At 42.6% G+C, this 24,689-nt stretch overlaps 1 protein-coding gene across 1 annotated transcript; it reads right to left on the bottom strand.

Annotated features, from left to right (window-relative positions):
• Nucleotides 1-2,981: 2,981 nt before the first annotated feature.
• On the bottom strand, nt 2,982-20,107 carry fgb (fibrinogen beta chain; the record flags this gene model as incomplete). The annotated part of the gene is made up of 12 exons (XM_084329555.1): nt 2,982-3,210; nt 3,550-3,740; nt 3,976-4,070; nt 8,167-8,289; nt 8,885-9,004; nt 9,976-10,090; nt 14,049-14,155; nt 14,910-15,024; nt 17,275-17,343; nt 18,013-18,112; nt 18,572-18,669; nt 20,015-20,107. 12 exons carry the CDS (start codon nt 20,105-20,107, stop codon nt 2,982-2,984), a joined length of 1,455 nt encoding a protein of 484 aa, XP_084185681.1.
• Between the last annotated feature and the right edge of the window lie 4,582 nt (nt 20,108-24,689).

The following is a 24,689-nucleotide window of genomic DNA, read 5'->3' as shown; positions in this document are numbered from 1 at the left end:
CAAATCTTTCAAACCAAGTGGGGCTCAGAGCCATTCATATATTACTTATAAGCCTGTTGTTATGTTTACATACAGTATAAGCCTGTTGTTATGTTTACATATAAGCCTGTTGTTATGTTTACATACAGTATAAGCCTGTTGTTATGTTTACATATAAGCCTGTTGTTATGTTTACATACAGTATAAGCCTGTTGTTATGTTTACATATAAGCCTGTTGTTATGTTTACATACAGTATAAGCCTGTTGTTATCTTTACATATAAGCCACGGTTGGTAGCACTGGATTCCTGGCTTTATATAACATTGCCAAAATGGACACACAGCATTTCAAATGACACCTCTAAGAGATGAGATACAATCAAAATATTTAATTATTTATTGATTTCCAACCACCATGGGACCCTGTTTCATAAAAAATATGTACGATAGTCAATCAATGGCGAGAGACAGATCTTTTGACTGTATTTTCAACGCACATATTTTGAAACGTTCTTTCGTCGAGAACAAAGGTAAAACTAATTCAGTCATCATCATACAATGTTCTCAAATCAATGAGTAATCATGTCAATATCAATCGAAATAACCGTGATTATGACTACTTTCTTCCTGAAGTTCTTTCTTCTTTCCATGTCTACGTTTACCTTAAAGTGATAAGAGGGAAAATATGGCTATATTAGATTTACAACTCACAATAAATAGAAGTCAATAATGATATATATATAGCATGTACATTAATGCTGTATATACCATATACATATATTTATATTTCCTGTAAATATATTTATCCACATTTGTCTGAATATACCTGCATTTAATAATTTCTACATACCTACATACCTATTTATACACCTGCATATATACATATATAACTCTGTATGATAGCATGTACATTAATGCTGTATATACCATATACATATATTTATATTTCCTGTAAATATATGTATCCACATTTGTCTGAATATACCTGCATTTAATCATTTCTACATATATACCTATTTCCTGCATATATACATATATAACTCTGTATGATAGCATGCACAATAATGCTGTATATACCATATACATATATTTATATTTCCTGTAAATATATGTATCCACATTTGTCTGAATATACCTGCATTTAATAATTTCTACATACCTACATACCTATTTATACACCTACATATACATATATAACTCTGTATGATAGCATGTACATTAATGCTGTATATACCATATACATATATCTATATTTCCTGTAAATATGTATCCACATTTGTCTGAATATACCTGCATATAATAATTTCTGTATACCTATTTATACACCTGCATATATAGCTATATAACTCTGTATGATAGCATGTACAATAATACTGTACATACCGTATACATATATTTATATTTACAGTATATATATATTTATCCACATCTGTCTGTATACACTTGCATGTAATCCTTTTTACATACCTGTATCTACTATATCTACATATCCCTTACAGTACCTACTCTTATACCACTGGCGAGTATGATTTACTACCATATTGTCTTCATACCTTTATCACTGTACGTAATAATACTACAACTCTGTACATACATCTGATTAGCACTATAGGCTACTCAGTAGTACTCATTTGTCTATTTTATATCCAGTTTAATCACTTTATATTGTTAATGCACTTTACTGTTAGATTTGCACTCTGTTTAGATACCAAGCTTCTTTTTGGTGTACAGTACTTGTGCTATATGTATATGTATATGTTGTGTCTGTCCACTATGTCTGTTACTTTGTTACCCCCCCCCCCCCCCCCCCTATGTAAAGCGACCTTGGGTCTCTTGAAAGGCGCTATATAAAATGAAGTTATTATTATTATTATTATTATTATTATTATTATTATTATTATTATTATTATTATTATTATTATTATTATTATTATTATTATTATTATTATTATTATTATTATTATTATTATTATGATGACAATACATTTTATGTAATGTAATGTAATGTAATCAATTAAATACACATTTATATTTTAGCCATTTAGCAGGCGGTACAAGTGCAATGGGATTCACATAAAACTTTGTATCTCACGTATAGGTGATGTCCAGTGGGCTTGTTTATACATGAGATACCAAGTATTTAGGGAGTCCCCAAGTGCACGATAGTAGTACGTTTGACCTCTCGCATCACGGACACAGCGAGTAGCAAGTCGACAGTGAAAATTAAAGTAATCTACACTTGAGTACTAATGACAAAGGAATCAAATGAAATAAGCAGATCAGGAGGACATGGTAGGTTCCTCAATGTGTTTATTGAGTAATGGAGGAGTCTGTGTAGTGCACACATAATACATAGACGACATCACTCATTCACAACAGAACGTCTTCAAACTACTATGTGAACTTTTATCGTAAAACCATTTTTTCGCCTTTAATTTCATCTAGTGTCGCTGTAGCGTCCTGTTTCCTTACTTGTGTCATATGTGCCTCATGGTCTGCAATTATTTGTTTTGACAACCTGTTGCTTGAATGTTTGTCTCTATCCATTTACACGTGTGTGTGTGTGTGTGGCCTCTACATCTAGAAGCACTATTGGAAGAAGCTGCTATGCATCCCACAGTCCTTTGCATTTATGAGGAAGCGTTCCTTCCTATACAGAACAACCGCTGGTATGAATGGGTATCAACAGGCCTGACACAGAAATCTGACGTGAAAATGTAAAATGTTAACATCCGTAATAGATATCAGCAAGCTCGTTGACAAACCCAAACTATTTGAATCAAAATATCAAAATCAAAAACGTAACCCTGACAACTGATTGATCACCTGCTAGAACCGGTTTAGCCAGCGTTAGCCAACGTTATTCTTCTGTAGCAACCGATACCAATCACACACCGTTCCCACGACTTTGTATACAATCAAAAAGCTTCTTGTATTATGGCGCTAGCTTGACATCTCCTTCCAATAGTGCTTCTAGATCTACATCCCTAGGCTTCTACCCGCTAGGATTGGAAGAAGGGCCTGATCTTCATGCTGATGGCCTTCAGGGAGTACCAGCTTCCTTTCCAGTTCATCCACACAATGCCGTCGTCTGTGGCGTGTTTGGCCATGCTGCGTGTGTAGGCCCCGCCTATGTAGTATCGCCCGTTGGGATTGGATGCGTGGCAGCGGTTATACCACCATCCGCCACCGTCCTCCTTGGCGCACTGCTTGCTGGGATCCCCTGGGGTCCTGGGGGCAGGGAGGAAAACCAGGGTTAGCATTCAGACATGTCGCTAGCTAGCGAGGATTTAAGCTTCCTCTCCTAGGCGGAAACCCCGACTTGTACCCCGTAAAGTACATTTCCCATAATGTTGGCGTGTACAGTTAGGGGTTAAACAGCTTAATCAGTAATATACAGGGGTTTTGCCCCTTACTTCTACTTAATCCATGCACAATTCTACTTTGTGCATTTCTTTCATAATTTACCATAATATAATTCTTATTTAATAATACGGTTATTTTAAGGATGTATTAAGGTGTAAAATGAAGGGTCTGTTCCCTAGTGCACAAATACAAACACACACGCACCATTTGTCATTGTCTCTGTCATAGGTACTGAACATCATGCCGTTGTGGATGGTCATGGTGCGGTTGTCACCAAACAGTTCAGTGGCTCCGTCCAGGAAGGTGTTGCCAGCGGTACCGGAGTAGCCGGCCACTGCCAGGACATAGTTGGAGGTCTCTGATTGGATGGTGAATTGCTGGTACTGGGCGTAGACCTAAATGATGATGATAACAACGACACTTTGTTATTATTTACAAGCTAAAGCCTTTTTTTTTTTTACTTTTTTTTATGGCAGATCATCATCATCATTATGTCAATAATTTTCATTTGACTTGGAATCTTTCTAGGCACCCCATTTTTATGTCAGCATGGAAAAAGGATTAGTAGCATGTAACTCATCACTAACCCAACCCCAGCAACCTCCCACACCGAAGAAGAGAGGGGTTTACCTTGCTTCCAGCCCAATCCTCCATTTCAATCATCACCTCAGTCGGTCCCATCTTGGTGATATGAGAGATACGGTCATTACCCAGCCAGTACTCACCTGTTATATGAAGAGGAAGATGGTGAGATTAGTCATCTATCAGTTACACTCATACTACTACTACAATGTTTACTACTACTACTACTACTACTACTACTACTACTACTACTACTACTACTACTACTACTACTACTACTACTACTACTACTACTACTACTACTACTACTACTGGTACCACTACTACTACTGGTACTACTACTACTACTACTACTACTACTACTACTACTACTACTACTACTACTACTACTACTACTACTACTACTACTACTACTACTATACTACTACTACTACTACTACTACTACTACTACTACTACTACGACTACTACTGCTACTGTTACTTCACCTACTACTACTGCTACTATTATTATTATTATTAACAACTACTACTACTACTACTACTGCTACTGCTCCTACTGCTACTATTAGTATTACTACTACTACTACTACTACTACTACTACTACTACTACTACTACTACTACTACTACTACTACTACTATTATTATTACTACTACTACTACTTCTACTACTGCTACTATTATTATTATTATTACAGTTTTTCTCAATTGCTTTGGTGCATTTCTCTGATCAGAATTAAAGTTCTCATAACTGTTAGTTCAACCTCCACAACATTTTGTAATTTGTGCACATCATAGTAGCAGTTTCTCATTCCTCCGAACAAATTGCAAATGCTTTTGGACATGCATCAATTGCTTTCATACAATTCTCTGCTGTTTTATAACATTATCATTTGCTTAGGTCATGTCAGTCAAAATGAACTATACTTATGACTGCTGAATAGTCATTCCCTATAAAACTAATAGTCCTCATTTCATTGCTTGAGTCATTACATACAAATATGTTGAACTAGTTGTCAAAATCTGTCAAGCAAATTTTATACATTTCTTTATAATTTTTCCCCTGAATGGAGCTGGATGCCAGGGAATCGCTGCACATATTCAAATATGTTGATGAGGCGGGTTTAAATCTGGAAAAAGGTAGAAGGTGTGGAAGGAATCGCATTGGACAGAGAGCAACCACTGATGTCCCAGGCCAACGAGGAGGGAATATTACAATGTGTGCAGCCATCTCAGAAAACGGCGTCCTCACCCATATGCCCCGCATTGGTCCATACAACACACAACATCTGCTGACTTTTTTAGACACTCTTTACAGGGACATAGTCCCTGAGAATGAGAGGGGTCTAAATGGCGACCATCTGACCAAGTACGTTGTTGTATGGGATAATGTGCGTTTTCACCACGCAATTCTGGTCACACAGTGGTTTGCACATGAAAGGATGCTGGTGGAATATCTCCCTCCCTACTCCCCATTCCTGAATCCAATAGCCAGACAGACAGGAACGTCTGGATGTGAATGAATGATTTACAGTACTGTGTATGTTGTATGTTCCAATTCAGTTCCAATATGTACTGCAATATTGTTTACAGTTGTGCACAGCTCTACCCAAAGGCCAAAGGGTGTTTCTTATGTTTGTTGTAAATTAGTTTGTATTTTTCTTTTGCACAATGCTGTGAACAAATTAAAATTGCAAAGAACATATGCAGTAAAAATGTGAAACATACGTGTCTTGTACTCATTTACCTCAATAAATACAGCAATGTGTAACTGTAGATTTCAAATTGCTGTGCAAATAGTGTATAGTGCTGTCTTGAGCATTTTCAGAAAGTGTCACCAAGATCTGACTTTTTTTGCTTTGGAAAACACTTACAGAGTGAACTGTCATAACGAAAACATGGCAAAGCCATTTGACTATCTTGTTCATAAACAATAGTGTCAGGACTTTTCATTTTGATGACAGTGACACTTTCATTGACATGAATACTTGCTTTTGAGGAATGAATTATCCATTTTGAGCAAGTGACACGCTTCTGCAGGTTATCACCTAGGTTTTGCAGTTTGTACTAATTGTTTTGAGAAATGCACTAACAGTTATGAGAACTTTAATTCTGATCAGAGAAATGCACCAAAGCAATTGAGAAAAACTGTATTACTACTACTACTACTACTACTACTACTACTACTGCTGCTACTGCTCCTACTGCTACTATTAGTATTACTACTACTACTACTATTATTATTACTACTGCTGAATGAATGAAATGAATGAATGAATGAATGAAAACTTTATTTAACAGATTGCAGAATGGGTACAATACAGTACGGCTCAATACATACAATTGTTAAGGGGATGCAGACCTGAGAAAGACGTTTGTCTTGTTTCCATCAGGGTCCCCCATTTTCAATTCATATAGACATTTATGACATACACAACATACATGACATTTATGGCATAGGGACATATAGGTATTTAGTACTGATACATTTGTGACATAGGCGGTATTCAAATATACAGTACTGTTACCCCTAGATCCTGACAGAGTATATACATATGATGGGGAGGGGACTGTACATTAGGAGGGGGTGGGTGGGTGGGAGGGAAATATACATACGGCGGGGAGGGAATATATACATGCGGTGGGGAGGAGACTGTCTATTAGGAGGTGGTGGGGGTTTTGGGCATTTACGGTGGCCAGTTTCGAATTGCAGCCTCCCGTAGGTGCTCTTTAAGGGCGGTTTTGAATGTGGGCAGGGATTCACATTCCTTTACAGCTTTGGGTAGGGCGTTCCACATTGTTGTGGCATAATTGCGGAACGTGTTTAGTCCCTTGTTTGAGCCGAATCTGGGTTTAACATGATTTGTTGAGCTTCCTCTGGTGTAGTGGTTGTGGTATTCACTGACCTTTGGGAAGTATTTTGACATGTACATGGGCACCCCGGTCGTATAGTGTATCTTGTAGACCAGGCCCATTGCAAGTTGCTGTACTCTGTCGTCTACTCTAAGCCATCCTAGGTTGGCAAAGTGGGCAGGGGTGAGGTGGGTTCTGGGGTTCAGGTCAAGTAGTAGTCTGACCAGTTTGTTTTGTGATGTTTGTAATTTTGTTTTAAGCGCCTTTGAGGTGCTTTGGTACCATGAGGTGCACGCATAGTCATAGTACCCTTGAATGAGTGCTCCTGCCAGAGTCTTCAGGGTATTCTTGTTTACCAGAGAGGAGATCCGGTACAAGAATCTAGTTTGTTGGTTGACTTTTTTTTATTACATTGGATGCCATTTTGTCACAGGAAAGATTTGCCTCTAGGATGGAACCCAGGTAGGTAATTTCGTCTTTCCTTGTGACAATATTGTCACCCACTGTAACTGAGAAACCGTCGGTCTTGCTGAGTTTGTTATTTGAACCGAAGAGAATGGACTCTGTTTTGCCCATGTGTAATGATAGTTTGTTATCAGCGAGCCATATGCAGATTTTGCCTAGTTCCGTGCTGAGGGTTTTTTCAACCTGCAATTTGTTCTTGTCAGAGACCAGCAGGGCTGAGTCGTCCGCAAACAGGAACAAGTTGCAGTCACAGGCTGACGACATGTCATTTGCATAAATTAGGAAGAGTAGCGGTCCTAGTATGCTTCCTTGTGGAACACCACAGCTCACTGTGAGGGGGGGGGATAGAGTACCGTTTACCTCTACCATCTGTTCTCTCCCCTCCAGGTAGGATTGCATCCAGCTCACTGATAGGCTATCAAAACCAATTGCCAATTGCTACTGCTCCTACTGCTACTATTAGTATTACTACTACTACTACTACTACTACTACTACTACTACTACTACTACTACTACTACTACTACTGCTACTGCTACTATTATTATTACCACTACAACTACTACTACTAGTATTACTACTACTACTACTGCTGCTTCTGCTGCTACTACTACTACTACTACTACTACTTCTACTACTACTACTACTACTACTACTACTACTACTACTACTACTACTACTACTACTACTACTACTGCTACTGCTACTACTACTACTACTACTACTACTACTACTACTACTACTACTACTACTACTACTACTACTACTACTACTACTACTGCTACTGCTACTATGCCTACTATACTACTACTACTACTACTACTACTAACAATTCTTAAGTCTACACGTTTTTTCAGATCAAGATCACGATTATTAAAATCAAGGTTGAATATGTTTTTCATAGCCGCTCCAACCACTTTACCTGGAGTCTGGCAGTGGCCCTTGCCAACATCGAAGGCAATGTTGCCGAAACCACGGCGATAGTCATCCCAGCGACGTCCAAAGTCCACGCTACCATCCATCCTGTTCTGGATGACAACCCATCCTGGTGAGGAGAGAGAGAGAGAGAGAGAGAGAGAGAGAGAGAGAGAGAGAGAGAGAGAGAGAGAGAGAGAGAGAGAGAGAGAGAGAGAGAGAGAGAGAGAGAGAGAGATTGACAAGACATTAAGAATTAAAGAAATGCAGAAAGAGATAGAAATAGACAGATGAAAAGAGAGACAAAGAACATTTTGAAAGTGAGAGAGATTGATAGAGTTGCAAAGAGAATGATATGTTTAAGTTTAAGTTGAACTTTTATTAATCCCCTTGGGGAAATTCATTCTCTGCATTTGATCCATCCTAACTATTTAAGAGCAGTGGGCAGCCACACAGTGCGGCGCCCGGGGACCAACTCCAGTGGTAATGCCAGTACCTTGGTCATGGGGAATGGCTGGAAACCTAACATGCATGTCTTTTATGATGTGGGAGGAAGCCGGAGTACCCAGAGGACACCCACACAAGCGTGGGGAGAACATGCTAACTCCAAACAGCAAGCCCCCTCTTGAACCCAGGACCTTCTTGCTGTGAGGCAACAGTGCCACTGTGCCACCACCATAACGAGAGACAGACAGAGATCTAGAAAAGCAAAAGGAAAGCCCCACCTCCATTCAGCGTGGTCTGGTCACAGTAGACTTTATATGGAGGGTAGAAGGCCTCTGGTTGGATCATGTACATCTGAGAGTCTCTGCCCCCACGGCGGTAGACGTCTTCACACTCCTTACCTGGAGTATACACAGAGAGAGACAGAGTATATATATATATAAATATATATATAAATATATATATATCATCTTCACACTCCTTACCTGGAGTATACACAGAGAGACAGAGTATATATATATATATATATATATATACTATAACTGTATTACAAGATAAAAACATTAAGAAAACAACATATATCACATTGTAATTTGTACTGGAAGACTAAATACCATTGATTGCTGTTATACTGTAAAAACTGAGAAACATACATTGCCCAGCTCGACCTACTGTACACACACACCTACTGTACCAGCATTGCATATGTGGATATGATCATATATAATTATATACATATATATTTGAACTACTTTTTGTAAGTAACGTAACCAAACTATATTTCTCTTGAGAGTAGTTTTGCTGTAGTTCAACTTCTTCCAGTGTGTGTCATGCCCCTCCAGGCCTCCAGGGTTCCTGTCCACCTTAACTCTCGTTATTCCCACTCTATCCCTACCCAGCTACTCTCTCTCTCTTCCTCTCTCTGATTACATGATGGGGTGCAGGTGTGTGACACCAAAGGGGCAGCTGAGTGACAACTACCAGCTGATTACCATCCCTATTTAGACCTGGCTCAGATGTCATGAGGCTGCCAGATCGTAGTTCCTTATTAACATTCGTTACCTGGCTTCACACCCTGTTCCCGAGTCTTGGATCCCTGTATGACCTCCGCCTGCCTGACCATTCTCTCCGTGTATATCCCTGGACAGTTTGAGAATCCGCTCCCGGCTACAACCCTCCGCTGGTCAGACTACCCTGAGCCTTGTTCACTCCCTGGACTGCCTAGGGACCTGGTTCCATTACTCTTCTTTTCTAATTAAATACACCCGTCATTGGGGTTTACTCTGATTCCACATCATCTCTGCATGTTTGTGTCTGCATCTGTCTTCTGGCTTAGTTCAACTATTCCAGTGTGAAGTGATTGGTATCTCACCAGAGACCACAGGGATGGGGCAGGAGGTCTTGCAGCGAACCTTGCAGTTCTCCCTCTGTGTCAAGATGGCTGCCTCTATCTTCAGGATCTTCTCCTTGATCTTATCCAGAACCCCCTGAAACCAAAGGACAAATGCATATTTATGTCCAACGCCAGTGGGGGAGAAGGAGTACACAGTGATATGGTGATATACCTACATTTATACAATGGCATGCAAATATCTTGATTCTGATTGGCTGAAACAGTCAAGTTAGCCGTTGTTATTTCGTATAACACACTCCACGTGACCCCAGATCCCTCCCACAACCGAATAACTTTTTTTTAATGAGTCTGAATGAGTCCGCCATAGATAGACAATTAGAAGTATGAATATCTTTTGAACGAATCCTCCAAAAAAGATACAGTCAACTGGAATATGTTAGTTCGTTACACATATGTTGGATTATGTCATTGGTTTGTCATGACCCATTGTGAAACAAAAGAAAAATCGCGGACTTTAACACTTTGAGTGCCAGCAACGCGGTTTGTCGTTAGTTCATGCCGACTGTTGAGTGCCGCCAATGCTATATAGCGTTTGTTTGTCGTATTTTTTTTTATTGGCGATTTGAATTCATATTTCATCAATCGAGCCTCAGGTTAGTGTTGCAGACTCTCTCTGAGCTCAATTGGGAAGATACCGCCAGTTTCCTCATTTTACTTTTCCGTCAAGCCAACTGAAGAATCCATTGTGATCGCCGGCCCGGAAAACGTGTGGATTATGTATTTACAGTACCCAACGCTGAATCAATAAACGCGATCGATATTTGGAATGGCGATCAGGAATTGGAATAATCTTTTTGGATAACATCTGATCTGAGGTAAGGAATTTATTTTACCAGTCTTAGGGTAATCAGAGCTATTTTCACAGAGATATCAGCGTTTGCCCTATGCGTGTGTGTGTGTGTGTGTGTGTGTGTGTGTGTGTGTGTGTGTGTGTGTGTGTGTGTGTGTGTGTGTGCGATCAGGAAATGAGAGAATCGATATTTCAGCCCGCTTCTATAGTGTGCATAAGTACACATATACTATCGATAATCTAGCGTTTATTTAAATAAATAGGCCGAAAAATGACAACGTTTTTGTGTATGCCAGAATATTCCAGTAAATGCTGATTATCACGGAATCTTTATATTTTCCTTGAAAACTAGGGCTTTTCAAAATGCTATAAAACGGAAATGAAGCGATTAAAAAACAATCCGTTTCGACAATGTTGACTGCAAACAAGTCATTGATAAACGAGACAGAGATTATGCGTTCACAACGCTATCATTGAAGTGGGTGCCGGCATTCAACCACGTTTTACCATGTTAACCAGTGGCACTGGAAGACATGCATTGCTATTCCTAGCACTATTTGGGCAACTTTACACAATTCCTGTCAGTCTATTGAACACATCTGTAAGCTATTATTAAAAAAATAAATGCATTGTTTTATATTTCTAATCAAGTACTCAAAAGCCAAATGTTTCTCCCTTTGGATTTCAGGCTGTGTTGACCTGGCTCCGCCCATAAGCACTGTGTAAATGAGTATGTGCTACTGCTGCTTCCCCGCGAGGTCCAGGTTGTGTGTAAATGAGTATGTGCTACTGCTGCTTCCTCACGAGGTCCAGGTTGTGTGTAAATGAGTATGTGCTACTGCTGCTTCCTCACGAGGTCCAGGTTGTGTGTAAATGAGTATGTGCTACTGCTGCTTCCTCACGAGGTCCAGGTTGTGTGTAAATGAGTATGTGCTACTGCTGCTTCCCCGCGAGGTCCAGGTTGTGTGTAAATGAGTATGTGCTACTGCTGCTTCCCCGCGAGGTCCAGGTTGTGTGTAAATGAGTATGTGCTACTGCTGCTTCCCCGCAAGGTCCAGGTTGTGTGTAAATGAGTATGTGCTAGCTTCCCCGCGAGGTCCAGGCTGTGTGTAAATGAGTATGTGCTACTGCTGCTTCCCCGCGAGGTCCAGGTTGTGTGTAAATGAGTATGTGCTACTGCTGCTTCCCCGCGAGGTCCAGGTTGTGTGTAAATGAGTATGTGCTACTGCTGCTTCCCCGCGAGGTTGTGTGTAAATGAGTATGTGCTACTGCTGCTTCCTCACGAGGTCCAGGTTGTGTGTAAATGAGTATGTGCTACTGCTGCTTCCCTGTGAGGTCCAGGTTGTGTGTAAATGAGTATGTGCTACTGCTGCTTCCTCACGCACGGTTTGTTTCCCCGACAGAAGCTCCTCTCTCTCTCTCTCTCCCTCTCTCTCTCTCTCCCTCTCTCTCTCTCCCTCTCTATCTCTCTCTCTCCCTCTCTCTCTCACTCACTCGTTGTCTGCCTCGCTCTGTTTGAGGAAGTGAAGATAATTCCACTCGCTCTGCTGTCGCTGTCAACCATAGAGGGGGCGTTAGTTATGCAAATCAGTGCTATATTCACGTCAGCAAAACCGTCAAATCAGAACAGCTTAGTTGAGTGAGGGAGGATCTCGTGAACTCGAGACAAGACTGATGAGTCAATATGGTAATTAGAGACACAGACCCATATTTGATACTAACCACTATTACTATAAAACCATGCTAAACACAGAAAAAAGCTGTTTATAATGCATGTCCCCTTAAAAAAAAATTATAATTGCAGTTTTTTTTATTTTATTTTTTTAGACTTGGACCTACTATTGGATCTACTTTCTCTGTGGATGGTTTTGTGAATAAATCTCCATTATGCTTCAATTACTGTGTGTTTATTGTATAGCAATAAGGTTGGGTGAATTCTGCCATTGTATAAAAGCATGAAGTCGTGTGTTATACTCATTAGATCACGCCTAGGGGGGTCTAACGACCCTCCGCTGCGCGTCAGGCCTAACAACCACCCCTAGGGGTGATCTCCTGCGCATTATGTAATGCTTAATGCTTTTGTTTCCTCCAGGCTGGACTATTGCAATGCACTCCTCATCGGGATCCCTAGTAAAAGCATTAAAAACTGCAAACCATCCAGAATGTCGCTGCTAGGATCCTGATGAGGGTGCGCAAATATGATCACATCACCCCCACCCTCAGATCCCTTCACTGGCTCCCCGTGGAACACAGGATGGAGTACAAGGTCTCCCTCCTCACTCACCAGTGCGTACACGGTGGTGCCCCTGCCTATCTCAAGGAACTCCTCACCCCCCAGTCCTCCTCATGCTCCCTCCATCCGGCACAGCCTACCTCCTCAAAGCCCCAGGACTAAGCGTTACTGTAAAAAAAAATACTTTTTTTTGTAAAAAACTTACTTTTACTGACTTTTTGTAAAAAAAATAGCATGGTGGTGATAATTTCCAGTTGAGAATAAAAATGTCGTCTGTTTTTATTACCTGTGTATGGAGAAAATAAAGCTTTGTAAATTGAATTCTGTTCTGTTCTCTTTTCTTTATGTAAATATGCTACCTGAGGGTGCATTTCCACTGTTTTATATGCTTGATTGAATATGTTTGCATTGGTTCATAGTAAAAAGAACACATTTTCTCAATCCGATTTTGTGTTTTGTGTTGTACATTATGCAGTATACAGTATATACAGTAGTATACAGTATGAAAACTAACTGTCAGGTCATATATGTGAGGCTGTGCTGAAAAAAAAGATACCAAACATACCATGGTAAAACATTTTAAAATGGGAATTATACAATTTTAATCAAAATTAGCTAAAACATTGAAAATATCCCACAACTCCAAAGAGTAAAAAGGGATTAGGGGACCATACTGATATGGTGATATACCTACATGTATGTCCTGGTCCTGGTATATACTGGTATGGTTATAATCGTATAAGGTATGGTATGGTTATAAACGTAAAAGTATATATTATCTATAGCTATGTAGTAATTTATTACATTATGTACTTTTTAATATGAACTTATTAAAGTATATTATAGTATAGCTACATGTATTATATTATGAATATAAATATATTATAGTTATTTAATAACTTACTATTTTCCCTAGAGGTCGCTGTTTGACCGCACTACAAATTCTACCTTAGTTTAAATGCTCAAAAGAATTATAATCACAGATTAGATCACAGAGTGGCCATATACCTGCATGACTCTGATGTTGGATGGGAAGACGGTGTCCACTGTCTCCTTGATGAAGGCGTGCTGTTCCTCCAGGCTGTCCGTGTACTCGCTCACCACCACGCCGTTACCTGAAGCACAGCACCAACAGAGAGACGTGTCACCGGCGCACAGCGGGAACAACGTCTCACCTCTGACTGCCGACAGCCGTCATATCATCCCCCCATGTCTAGCAGTGCACCCTTTTATTTTGACTTCTAAATCTGAAAAAGCTGCTGTCTACCCTTCTAGCCTTCTCTTCCCCTCCATTTACCCCTTCATCCCTCCATCCATCCCTCGCTCTCTCTTTCTCTCTCTTATCATCACTGATCCTCTGTTGCTCTTTTTCTCTCTTTCTCTTTCTCTCTTTCTCTCTCTCTCTCTCACCATCAGTGATCCTCTGCCACTCCCTCAGTGCATCCGACATGGTCTCCATTCATCTCCATTCATGTCTCTCTCTCTTTCTCTCTCTCTCTCTCTCTCTCTCTCTCTCTCTCTCTCTCTCTCTCTCATCTCTCTCTCTCTCTCTCTCTCTCTCTCTCTCTCTCTCTCTCTCTCTTTCTTTCTCTCTCTCTCTCTCTTTCTCTCTCTCTCTCTCTCTCTCTCTCTCTCTCTCTCTCTCTCTCTCTCTCTCTCTCTCTCTCTCTCTCTCTCTCTCTCTCTCTCTCTCTCTCTCTCTCTCTCTCTCTCTCTCTCTCTCTCTCTTGCTCTCTCACCATCAGTGATACTCTGTCTCTCTCTCTCTCTTTCTCTCTCTCTCTCTCTCTCTCTCTCTCTCTCTCTCTCTCTCTCTCTCTCTCTCTCTCTCTCTCTCTCTCTCTCTCTCTCTCTCTCTCGCTCTCTCACCATCAGTGACCCTCTGTCTCTCCCTCAGTGAGGCCGACATGGTCTCCACATATTTGTAGATGGTGTTCGAGGCCTTGGACAAGTCGTCCACCTGAGACTTCAGCTGGGACACGCCCTGCAGATCAATCACAAGGGTTTACAACAGGGTTTAAAGACTTCAGCTGGGACACGCCCTGCAGATCAATCACAAGGGTTTACAACAGGGTTTAAAGACTTCAGCTGGGACACGCCCTGCAGATCAATCACAAGGGTTTACAACAGGGTTTAAAGACTTCAGCTGGGACACGCCCTGCAGATCAATCACAAGGGTTTACAACAGGGTTTAAAGACTTCAGCTGGGACACGCCCTGCAGATCAATCACAAGGGTTTACAACAGGGTTTAAAGACTTCAGCTGGGACACGCCCTGCAGATCAATCACAAGGGTTTACAACAGGGTTTAAAGACTTCAGCTGGGACACGCCCTGCAGATCAATCACAAGGGTTTACAACAGGGTTTAAAGACTTCAGCTGGGACACGCCCTGCAGATCAATCACAAGGGTTTACAACAGGGTTTAAAGACTTCAGCTGGGACACGCCCTGCAGATCAATCACAAGGGTTTACAACAGGGTTTAAAGACTTCAGCTGGGACACGCCCTGCAGATCAATCACAAGGGTTTACAACAGGGTTTAAAGACTTCAGCTTGGACACGCCCTGCAGATCAATCACAAGGGTTTACAACAGGGTTTAAAGACTTCAGCTGGGACACGCCCTGCAGATCAATCACAAGGGTTTACAACAGGGTTTAACCCTTTCACTGCCACACTACCAAACGGTTAACCCTTTCACTGCGACGATACAGAAGGTTAACCCTTTCACTGCCACACAACAAAGGGTCTGTAGTGTGATAGTAAAGGGTTAACCTTCTGTAGTGTGGTAGTGAAAGGGTTAAAGATGTTTGTAAGGTTCACAGTATAGAGGGTTTGCAGTAAAGTTATTTTTCTTCATAGCTGCCTGTAACCTTTGGAAACCACTTTTAGATAGAAAAGGAAATAGTTGCACATGTACCACATAGCAAACCTTCATCTCCTCCAACATGGAGGAACAAGACTAGGATGCTAAAAGCCCTGCTAGCGACCATACTGCTTCTACCAGGAGATGTGAGAACCACTGGTTACAGTTTTTCTCAATTGTTTAAACACGTTTCCTGAAACTATAGCTCACTTTAAAAAAAAAATTACAAAGTCCATTTCTGTTCCATTGTTTTCACTTAAATACAAATTCGGAATCACATTTTTGCATTATTTAGCAATTTGCCATCACCTCTACTGTGTTGGGGGACATTTATGGTTTTTTTGGGGGGGGGGGGGTGCAGTGTTTAATTTTGCATGAGATCTGTGGAGTTTGGACAAAATGGTTAACTATTTTCAGTTTTATGTTTTGAGAAATTGAGCTGTAGTTTCAGGAAACGTGTGAGAAAAACTGTAATACATTTCCATAGAGCACACCACGCTTAGACCACACGGGACCGACCGGCATTGCCATCCTTAGAGCCTCGCGGCCTTGTGGCCTAGCAGTGCTAATAATTGGGCATTCCAATGTTTACATTCTGTGCAAAGCCTCTATATTTGTTTTATCCACTTTTTCTCCCATTTTCTATTTTTCTCCCATCCCAATTTCGTATTTCCAATTTCCCCTCCCCTGTCTCGAACACTGCTAGACTACGCCTCCCACTGGTCGGCTGCAGTGAGGACCAAGCCTTGCATCACGTGTCCCCTCCGGTACACGAGGAGGCAGCTGTCGCATCTTTTCACCTGAACAGCGCGATCTCTCAGTGGGAGAGGAGTAACGCGTGGGAGGCTCACGCTGCCCCCGATACTTCCTGATTCTGCTGTACAGGCGCACCAACCGACCTGTAGGAGTCGCTGTCCACAACGTCCAATCCCCACCCACCGGCTTTCCCACCCTCTAACACTGCCCAATTGTGTTAGTACGACGGCCGGCCAAGCCGGTAGCAACGCCGAGAGCTGGGCTCGATACCAGCATATCCTGCGTTAGTGGCGAGCGCCTTGCCCACTGCGCCACTCAGCCGCCCCTCTATTGGTTATTGATAATGATATTAATTGATTAGATCCATTAGTCCTTCTTATTAGACGTGTCACCAGCACATTCAGTATGGGTTGCTGTAATAATGGCTGCATTCCTATAGTAGACGTACAACAAAGAGCTTTTCAATAGTGTTGGTGCCATGTGGTCTAAGCACCAAGCACTCCACCCACTGAGCAACTCAGGACCATGGAGGGATCATCTTCTAGTTTCCTATTCATTCTAATCATTCATTATTGTTTCCTATTGATTATAATCATTGATTTGTTCATATTTACCTGCTTGACATTTCTCTCCTGTTTCTCCAGAGTGGTTTTCAGCTCACAGCCGTTGGGACAGAGGACACCCTGAGAGACGGGAGGACGATCACTGGTTATTACAGAAATCAGGACATTTACAGTGGAATGTTATAGAATACTATAGAATATTCTAGAAGCAGAAGAGGTTCATGGTGAATCCCAATAGTATTCCCATGGTTTTACCATAGAAATAAAGAAATGCTTATTTTTCTATAATGTATAATATACATATTATGTTCTATAATGTATATGTTCTATAATGATTATATCTATCTATTTATCTGTCTGTCTGTCTGTCTGTCTGTCTGTCTGTCTGTCTGTCTGTCTGTCTGTCTGTCTGTCTGTCTGTCTGTCTGTCTGTCTGTCTGTCTGTCTGTCTGTCTGTCTGTCTGTCTGTCTGTCTGTCTATCTATCTATCTATCTATCTATCTATCTATCTATCTATCTATCTATCTATCTATCTATCTATCTATCTATCTATCTATCTATCTATCTATCTATCTATCTATCTATCTATCTATCTATCTATCTATCTATCTATCTGTCTATCTGTCTGTCTGTCTGTCTGTCTGTCTGTCTGTCTGTCTGTCTGTCTGTCTGTCTGTCTGTCTGTCTGTCTGTCTGTCTGTCTGTCTGTCTGTATGTCTGCCTGTCTGCCTGTCTGTCTCACCATCTGCTCAGAGGCGTGTGTACTGTCTGTCTGCCTGTCTGTCTCACCATCTGCTCAGAGGCGTGTGTACATCCTCCCACATCAGGCTGCTCCTCCTTCTCCTCCTCTGCTTCTCTGGCGGGGGCAGCAGTGGGACGTCCTCTGTACCTGATGTCACAACAAGAGGGAGACGTTCAACCCTCTGTCCAAACCTGAAGGTGACCCCAGCGTTTGCCATGTCAGTCCCGATATGGTGGAACGCACTTCCTGACCATATTACAAAGAAAAGCAGATTCAGTCGATGCCTTTAAGAAGCTGCTGAAAACCTCCTTTATTCCTCCATTTATTGTGATTGATTTGTTCTTTTTCATTTGTTTCATCCGCCCATCCATCCACCCATCCATCCTTCCACCCATCCATCCATTCATCCATAAATCCACCCATCCATCCATCCATCCATCCTTCCACCCATCCATCCATCCATAAATCCACCCATTCATCCATAAATCCACCCATCCATCCATAAATCCATCCATCCATCTACACATCCATCTATCCATCCATCCATCTATCCATCTACCCATCTACCCATCCATCCATGCACCCTCCATCCATCCATGTATTTACCTGCGTCCAGAACTGATGGGAGCAGAGGCAAAGCGGTTGGGGTTGTAACGCTCGCGGCCACTAGTTGGACGATGACCACGGGCGTCTACTGCAGTACCCTAGAGGAGGGACAGTCATAACACTGTTAAATAAACACATTCAGAAGAAGAGCCTATAGAGGAGGGACAGTCATAACACCGTTAAATAAACACATTCAGAAGAAGAGCCTATAGTCTGAGGCCATGGGTCTTTTTTCAGCTCTGACTTATTTTTCCCCATTGATTTCAATGGAAACTTCAGCATCATTTTAGTCAAGGTGTGCAGCCTGAGCCCTTGTATAAACGTTTTGGATGGCCAGAAGGATTACAGGCATTATCTATTGAAATATCAATCAAAACTTTGAAAATATGAGGCTTTAAGGATTCAAGTAAAAATAAGGATATACTATTCTATATAGTGGCTAAATATAAAATCATGTATAATGTATATGTATATAATATATGATTGTATTTTGACCCATGCAATATTAACTAATGTTCAACGTACCGTTGTTTTGTTAGCCTGTAAAAAGAACATCAAAGAGAGTAATGTTAGCAACTTCCAAGGACAGTGCAAAGTACATTTTGTGTTCTTTTATGTATTGTTAGTAATCTCATTCCATATTTAAAGCATGTCACAATGAAATCCTTATGTACTGAAAGTACTTGAAATCCTTATGTACTGAAAGTACTGCTGAGGGATTGTTAAAGTCCTTAATATTTTATAAAATGTTGTAAATTGAAGAGCTTATTTTCATTTTATTTATTTCATTGTTTATTTTTCTATTAATTGACTTTGATTTATTACACATAAGATACAATATTACACATAAGATAAGATAATATAAGATAAGATATTCCTTTATTGATCCCTTGTTATGGCAGAAACACAATTTAATATTTAAAAAGTGTTATTCAACATACCACAGTAGTGTCCTGTGAAAAGAAAATAGAGAAACAAAGGACATAAATAATTAATAATGAGACAGTACAATTCATAATGTTGATTATCATTCAATGAGTTCATTTATCTATTACTCTAATGACATTTAATAAGATGCAATAATAGCCAGAATGTAATGATTTTTTTTAAACATTTAAAAACAAAAGATTGTTATATATTATTGTACTGTATTAAAAAAAATTAAATCATTCAATTAAGTATTTTTTTTTCTTTTTTCTTTTACTTCTATCACTTGATAAAGACAAACAGGCAGAGCAAACACACACACACACACACACACGCACACACACACACACGCACACACACACACACACACACACACACACACACACACACACACACACACACACACACACACACACACACACACACACACACACGCACACACACACACACACAAGCAAGAAGACACACAGAGGCATGCACAGATACAAACATGGACACATGAATACTCTCTCTCACCTCGTCGTACTCATCATATACTAGGTCGTCGTCGGCCCAGGCTGCGTACACAAACACACACAGCCCCAGCAGAAGCAGCGTGCTCGTCCTCATCTTGTCGATCAACTCTCCAGGATCTCAATGATATGCTGCTCTTCAAAACGCACCGCGGATCGCTGTCCCGGTGTTCGGTCTCTTGGGAAATGCCCTGACCGCTGAAGACTGAAGATATTTATTCTCTAACCTGAAAGGTCCGCCCACTGTTATTGATCTGGTGAAAAAAACCTAAATCTGTTTGATGATGACCGACTCCTGCTGGGAAACCAGTACGATGAAGCAACCGTTGTCTGTTTGTTTTGAGTCCAAGGGAACATGGTCTGTTATTTAACGGGACGCCCACTCACGCAGGTTGGCCTCCAGGCCCCAGGGAAGTGGTTCTCAACCTGCGAGAGTCGCCAGGGACGTCATCAATTATATTTTCATCTCTAGTTGAGGTCATGGTGGAGTGTGAGGCCTCCAGTAAGGTTAAGGTAAGGGTTAGGTTCACAAACTGTAAGGTTAGGGTTAAGGTAAAGGTTAGGTTTACAAACTGTAAGGTTAGGGTTAAGGTAAGGGTTAGGTTCACAAACTGTAAGGTTAGGGTTAAGGTAAGGGTTAGGTTCACAAACTGTAAGGTTAGGGTTAAGGTAAGGGTTAGGTTCACAAACTGTAAGGTTAGGGTTAAGGTAAGGGTTAGGTTCACAAACTGTAAGGTTAGGGTTAAGGTAAGGGTTAGGTTTACAAACTGTAAGGTTAGGGTTAAGGTAAGGGTTAGGTTCACAAACTGTAAGGTTAGGGTTAAGGTAAGGGTTAGGTTCACAAAATGTAAGGTTAGGGTTAAGGTAAGGGTTAGGTTTACAAACTGTAAGGTTAGGGTTAAGGTAAGGGTCAGGTTTATAAACTGTAAGGTTAGGGTTAAGGTAAGGGTTAGGTTTATAAGCAGTAAGGTTAGGGTTAAGGTAAGGGTTAGGTTTATAAGCAGTAAGGGTTAAGGTAAGGGTTAGGTTTACAAACTGTAAGGTTAGTGTTACGGAAAGGGTTAGGTTTACAAACTGTAAGGTTAGTGTTACGGAAAGGGGTAGGTTTATAAACAGTAAGGTTAGTGTTAAGGTAAGGGTTAGGTTTATAAACAAGCACCCCCCCCCCCCCCCCCACACACACACACACACACAAATACACAGAAAATGCATAAAAAGTGTATACATTTGAATGTTTGCTAGTACATATTCTACTCATTGGATTGCATAAGAACTTAGAGAGAAAGAGGACATGTCAACATTGGTGTCACACAACATAATAGGACTCATTCACTCCCACTGCTCAGACCGTTGAGCCATGACTGCTGTCCAGCATGACTCAGTCCAGAGCCTCACAGACTCAACAACATGGCTTCCGTTGAAACACTGATTCACTCCGATACGATCCATTCATAACATGCTTTATCTTTTTTAATTTAATGCAGATACTATAGTATTTGTAACTAATGTAATAGCTCTGTGACTTGAAGGAAAATACTTGAGTTGTGTTGTCTTCATGTGTGTGTTGTTCTGGACGAGGTGGTGGTCCTCTTCATGTGTGTGTTGTTTTGGAGGTGGTGGTGGTCCTCTTCATGTGTGTGTTGTTCTGGAAGAGGTGGTGGTCCTCTTCATGTGTGTTGTGGCAATTCCAGGTGTAGGGGTGGCAGAATAAACAACACACAGACAGGTTGCAGTTCCCAAAATCATACTCTTTATTTTCTTAGTCAAATAATAACGGTTTGCTGTCGGCCGGGCGGCGTCTCCGCTCTGTGGCCTTTTGCCTTGCGCTGCTACGGGGGACTGAGAGGAGGCTCCTCGGCTCCATTAAGTCCCCCCTCTCCAACAGGCGCACCGCGCCGTGATTCGCTAATCAGGTAATCACTCTGATGGGTATTTAGTGACAGGTGCGTCCGGAAGCGGACGCCCAAACATGGGCAGCGCCCAGCCATTGGGTCGCCACATAGCGCCCATCAATCACCAAGCCCAGGGGTGGCTTGGGGTTGCCACAGTACCCCCCCTCCAGCTCCGACCGTCGGGGAAGAGCGTCCGACGCCCAACAGGCATCCTTCCTGGAGAGGGCGTCTGCGTTGCCATGCGCCACCCCTGACCTGTGAATGACAGAAAAGTTAAATGACTGTAACTCCAGAAACCATCGAGTCACCCTGGCATTGGTCCCCTTTGTCTTGGCCATCCAGACTAGGGGGGCGTGATCCGTCACCAGCGTGAAACGCCTCCCCAGCAGATAATAGCGGAGCGTCTCCAGTGCCCACTTAATTGCCAGACCTTCGCGCTCCACCGCAGAATAGTTGCGCTCGTGTGGCAGCAGCTTCCTGCTCACATATAAAATCGGATGTTCCTCACCCTCCAGTTGCTGGGAGAGGACCGCTCCCAGTCCCACCTCTGATGCGTCTGTTTGTACCGTCATCTCCTTGTCGAAGTTCGGGGAGATCAGCACCGGTCCCGAACAGAGGGCAGTCTTGAGGTCCTCGAACGCCGCCTCCGCCTCCGGTGTCCACTTCACCGTGAACGGCCGCCGCGCCTGGGTCAGATCTGTGAGGGGAGCAGCGCGAGCAGCAAAGTTAGGGATAAACCTCCTATAATAGCTCGCTAGCCCATTAAATGTCCTGACCTGCTTCTTGGTTAAAGGGCGAGGCCACTCCCTTATTGCATCAATCTTCCTCTTCTGCGGTTTCACATTGCCCCGGCCTATTGTGAACCCCAGGTACTCTGCCTCTTCTAATCCCAGCCTGCATTTCTTTGGGTTGGCGGTGAGACCCGCCTCCCGGAGGGCCCCCAACACCGCTCTCACCTTTTGGAGGTGGGTGTCCCAATCTGACGAGTGGATGATAATGTCATCGAGATATGCGGCTGCATACTCCCGATGGGGCCGTAGTACTCTGTCCATCAGCCTCTGAAAGGTAGATGGCGCCCGATGCAGGCCAAACGGGAGAACTTTATAATGGAACAGCCCATCTGGGGTGGAGAAAGCCGTCTTCTCCCTTGAGGCGGGGGCCAGAGGGACTTGCCAATAACCCTTCGTTAGGTCTAGTGTCGTGATAAATCTGGCCAGGCCCAGTCTGTCAATGAGCTCATCCACTCTAGGCATGGGATAGGCGTCAAACTTTGAAATTTCATTAAGCTTCCTGAAATCATTACAGAACCTGGTTGTTGAGTCGGGTTTTGGCACTAAAACAATAGGACTGGACCACCCGCTATGAGACTCCTCAATTACTCCCATCTCCAGCATGACCCGCACTTCTCTTCTGACTGCCTCTCTTTTTGCCTCTGGGATACGATAGGGCTTCAGCTTTACCTTGTCTCCCGGGCTGGTAATGATGTGGTGCTGGGCCAATGTGGTGCGGCCCGGCGTGGCCGAGAACACGTCCCGGTTCTGTTGGACCAGCTCCCGAAGCTCCTGCCGTTGGGTCGGGGACAACTGTTCCCCGATGGGAACATCGGCCGCCTCTGCCACCTGCTGCGCAAAAGGGGGAAGAGGGGGGGGCGAGAGCAACACATCCCGGGCATGCCATTTCTTCAACAGGTTAACATGGTATAACTGTCGATGCTTCCTACGGTCGGGCTGGTGGACCTTGTAGTTGACGGGACCCACTTTCTCGATTATGTCGTAGGGTCCCTGCCATTTGGCTAGGAATTTGCACTCTGCTGTCGGTACCAGTACTAGGACTCGGTCCCCCACATTAAACTCCCGTGGCTGTGCGCCCCGGTCATAAATGCGCTTCTGTGCGTCTTGGGCCTGTTGCATGTGTTCTCTCACCACTGGCCAGAGCGCCTTCATCCTGTCTCTCATTACCTGCACATGCTCTATGAGAGACCGGTGGGGCGACGGCTGTTCCTCCCAAATCTCCTTTGCGATGTCCAGGAGACCCCGCGGCTTGCGGGCGTAGAGCAGCTCAAATGGCGAGAAGCCAGTGGAGGCCTGTGGGACCTCACGCACAGAGAACATCAGAAAGGGCAACAACTGATCCCAATTCTTCCCATCCTTCTCCATCACCTTCCTTAGCATGCTTTTCAGGGTCTTGTTAAAGCGCTCGCACAGTCCATCCGTCTGTGGATGGTATATGGAGGTTCGTAGCTGTTCCACTTTCATTAGTTTGCACATTTCTTTCATGACCCGCGACATAAAGCACGAGCCCTGATCCGTGAGAATAGAGTCGGCAATTCCCACCCGACTAAACAAATGAAAGAGCTCCCGTGCCACAATTTTGGCCGTCACCGTGCGTAACGGGATGGCTTCGGGGTAACGGGTAGCATAATCTATGATTACCAGTATATACTGGTGGCCTCGGGACGATTTAACTAGAGGGCCCACTACGTCGAGGGCAATTCTTGAGAATGGGGTCTCAATGATGGGCAGCGGGATCAGAGGACTTTTATATTGTACCTTTGGTGCTGCGCGTTGACACTCTGGGCAGCTCCGGCAATAGTCCTCTACCTCTCTCTTCATGCCCGGCCAATGGAAACGCGCCCTTATGCGCTCCATGGTTTTGTCCACGCCCAGGTGCGCTCCGAGGATATGTGAATGCGCCAGCTGGAGTACAGTGGGAATAAAGAACTTCGGTACCAGCAATAGATCCCTAACCTCATCATTCTTTTTTACAACTTGGTACAGCAATTGTCTT

The sequence above is a fragment of the Notolepis coatsorum genome (assembly GCF_963971535.1).
Source record: "Notolepis coatsorum genome assembly, chromosome: 1".
Lineage (NCBI taxonomy): Eukaryota > Metazoa > Chordata > Actinopteri > Aulopiformes > Paralepididae > Notolepis > Notolepis coatsorum.
This window is presented reverse-complemented; position numbering and strand designations above follow the sequence as displayed.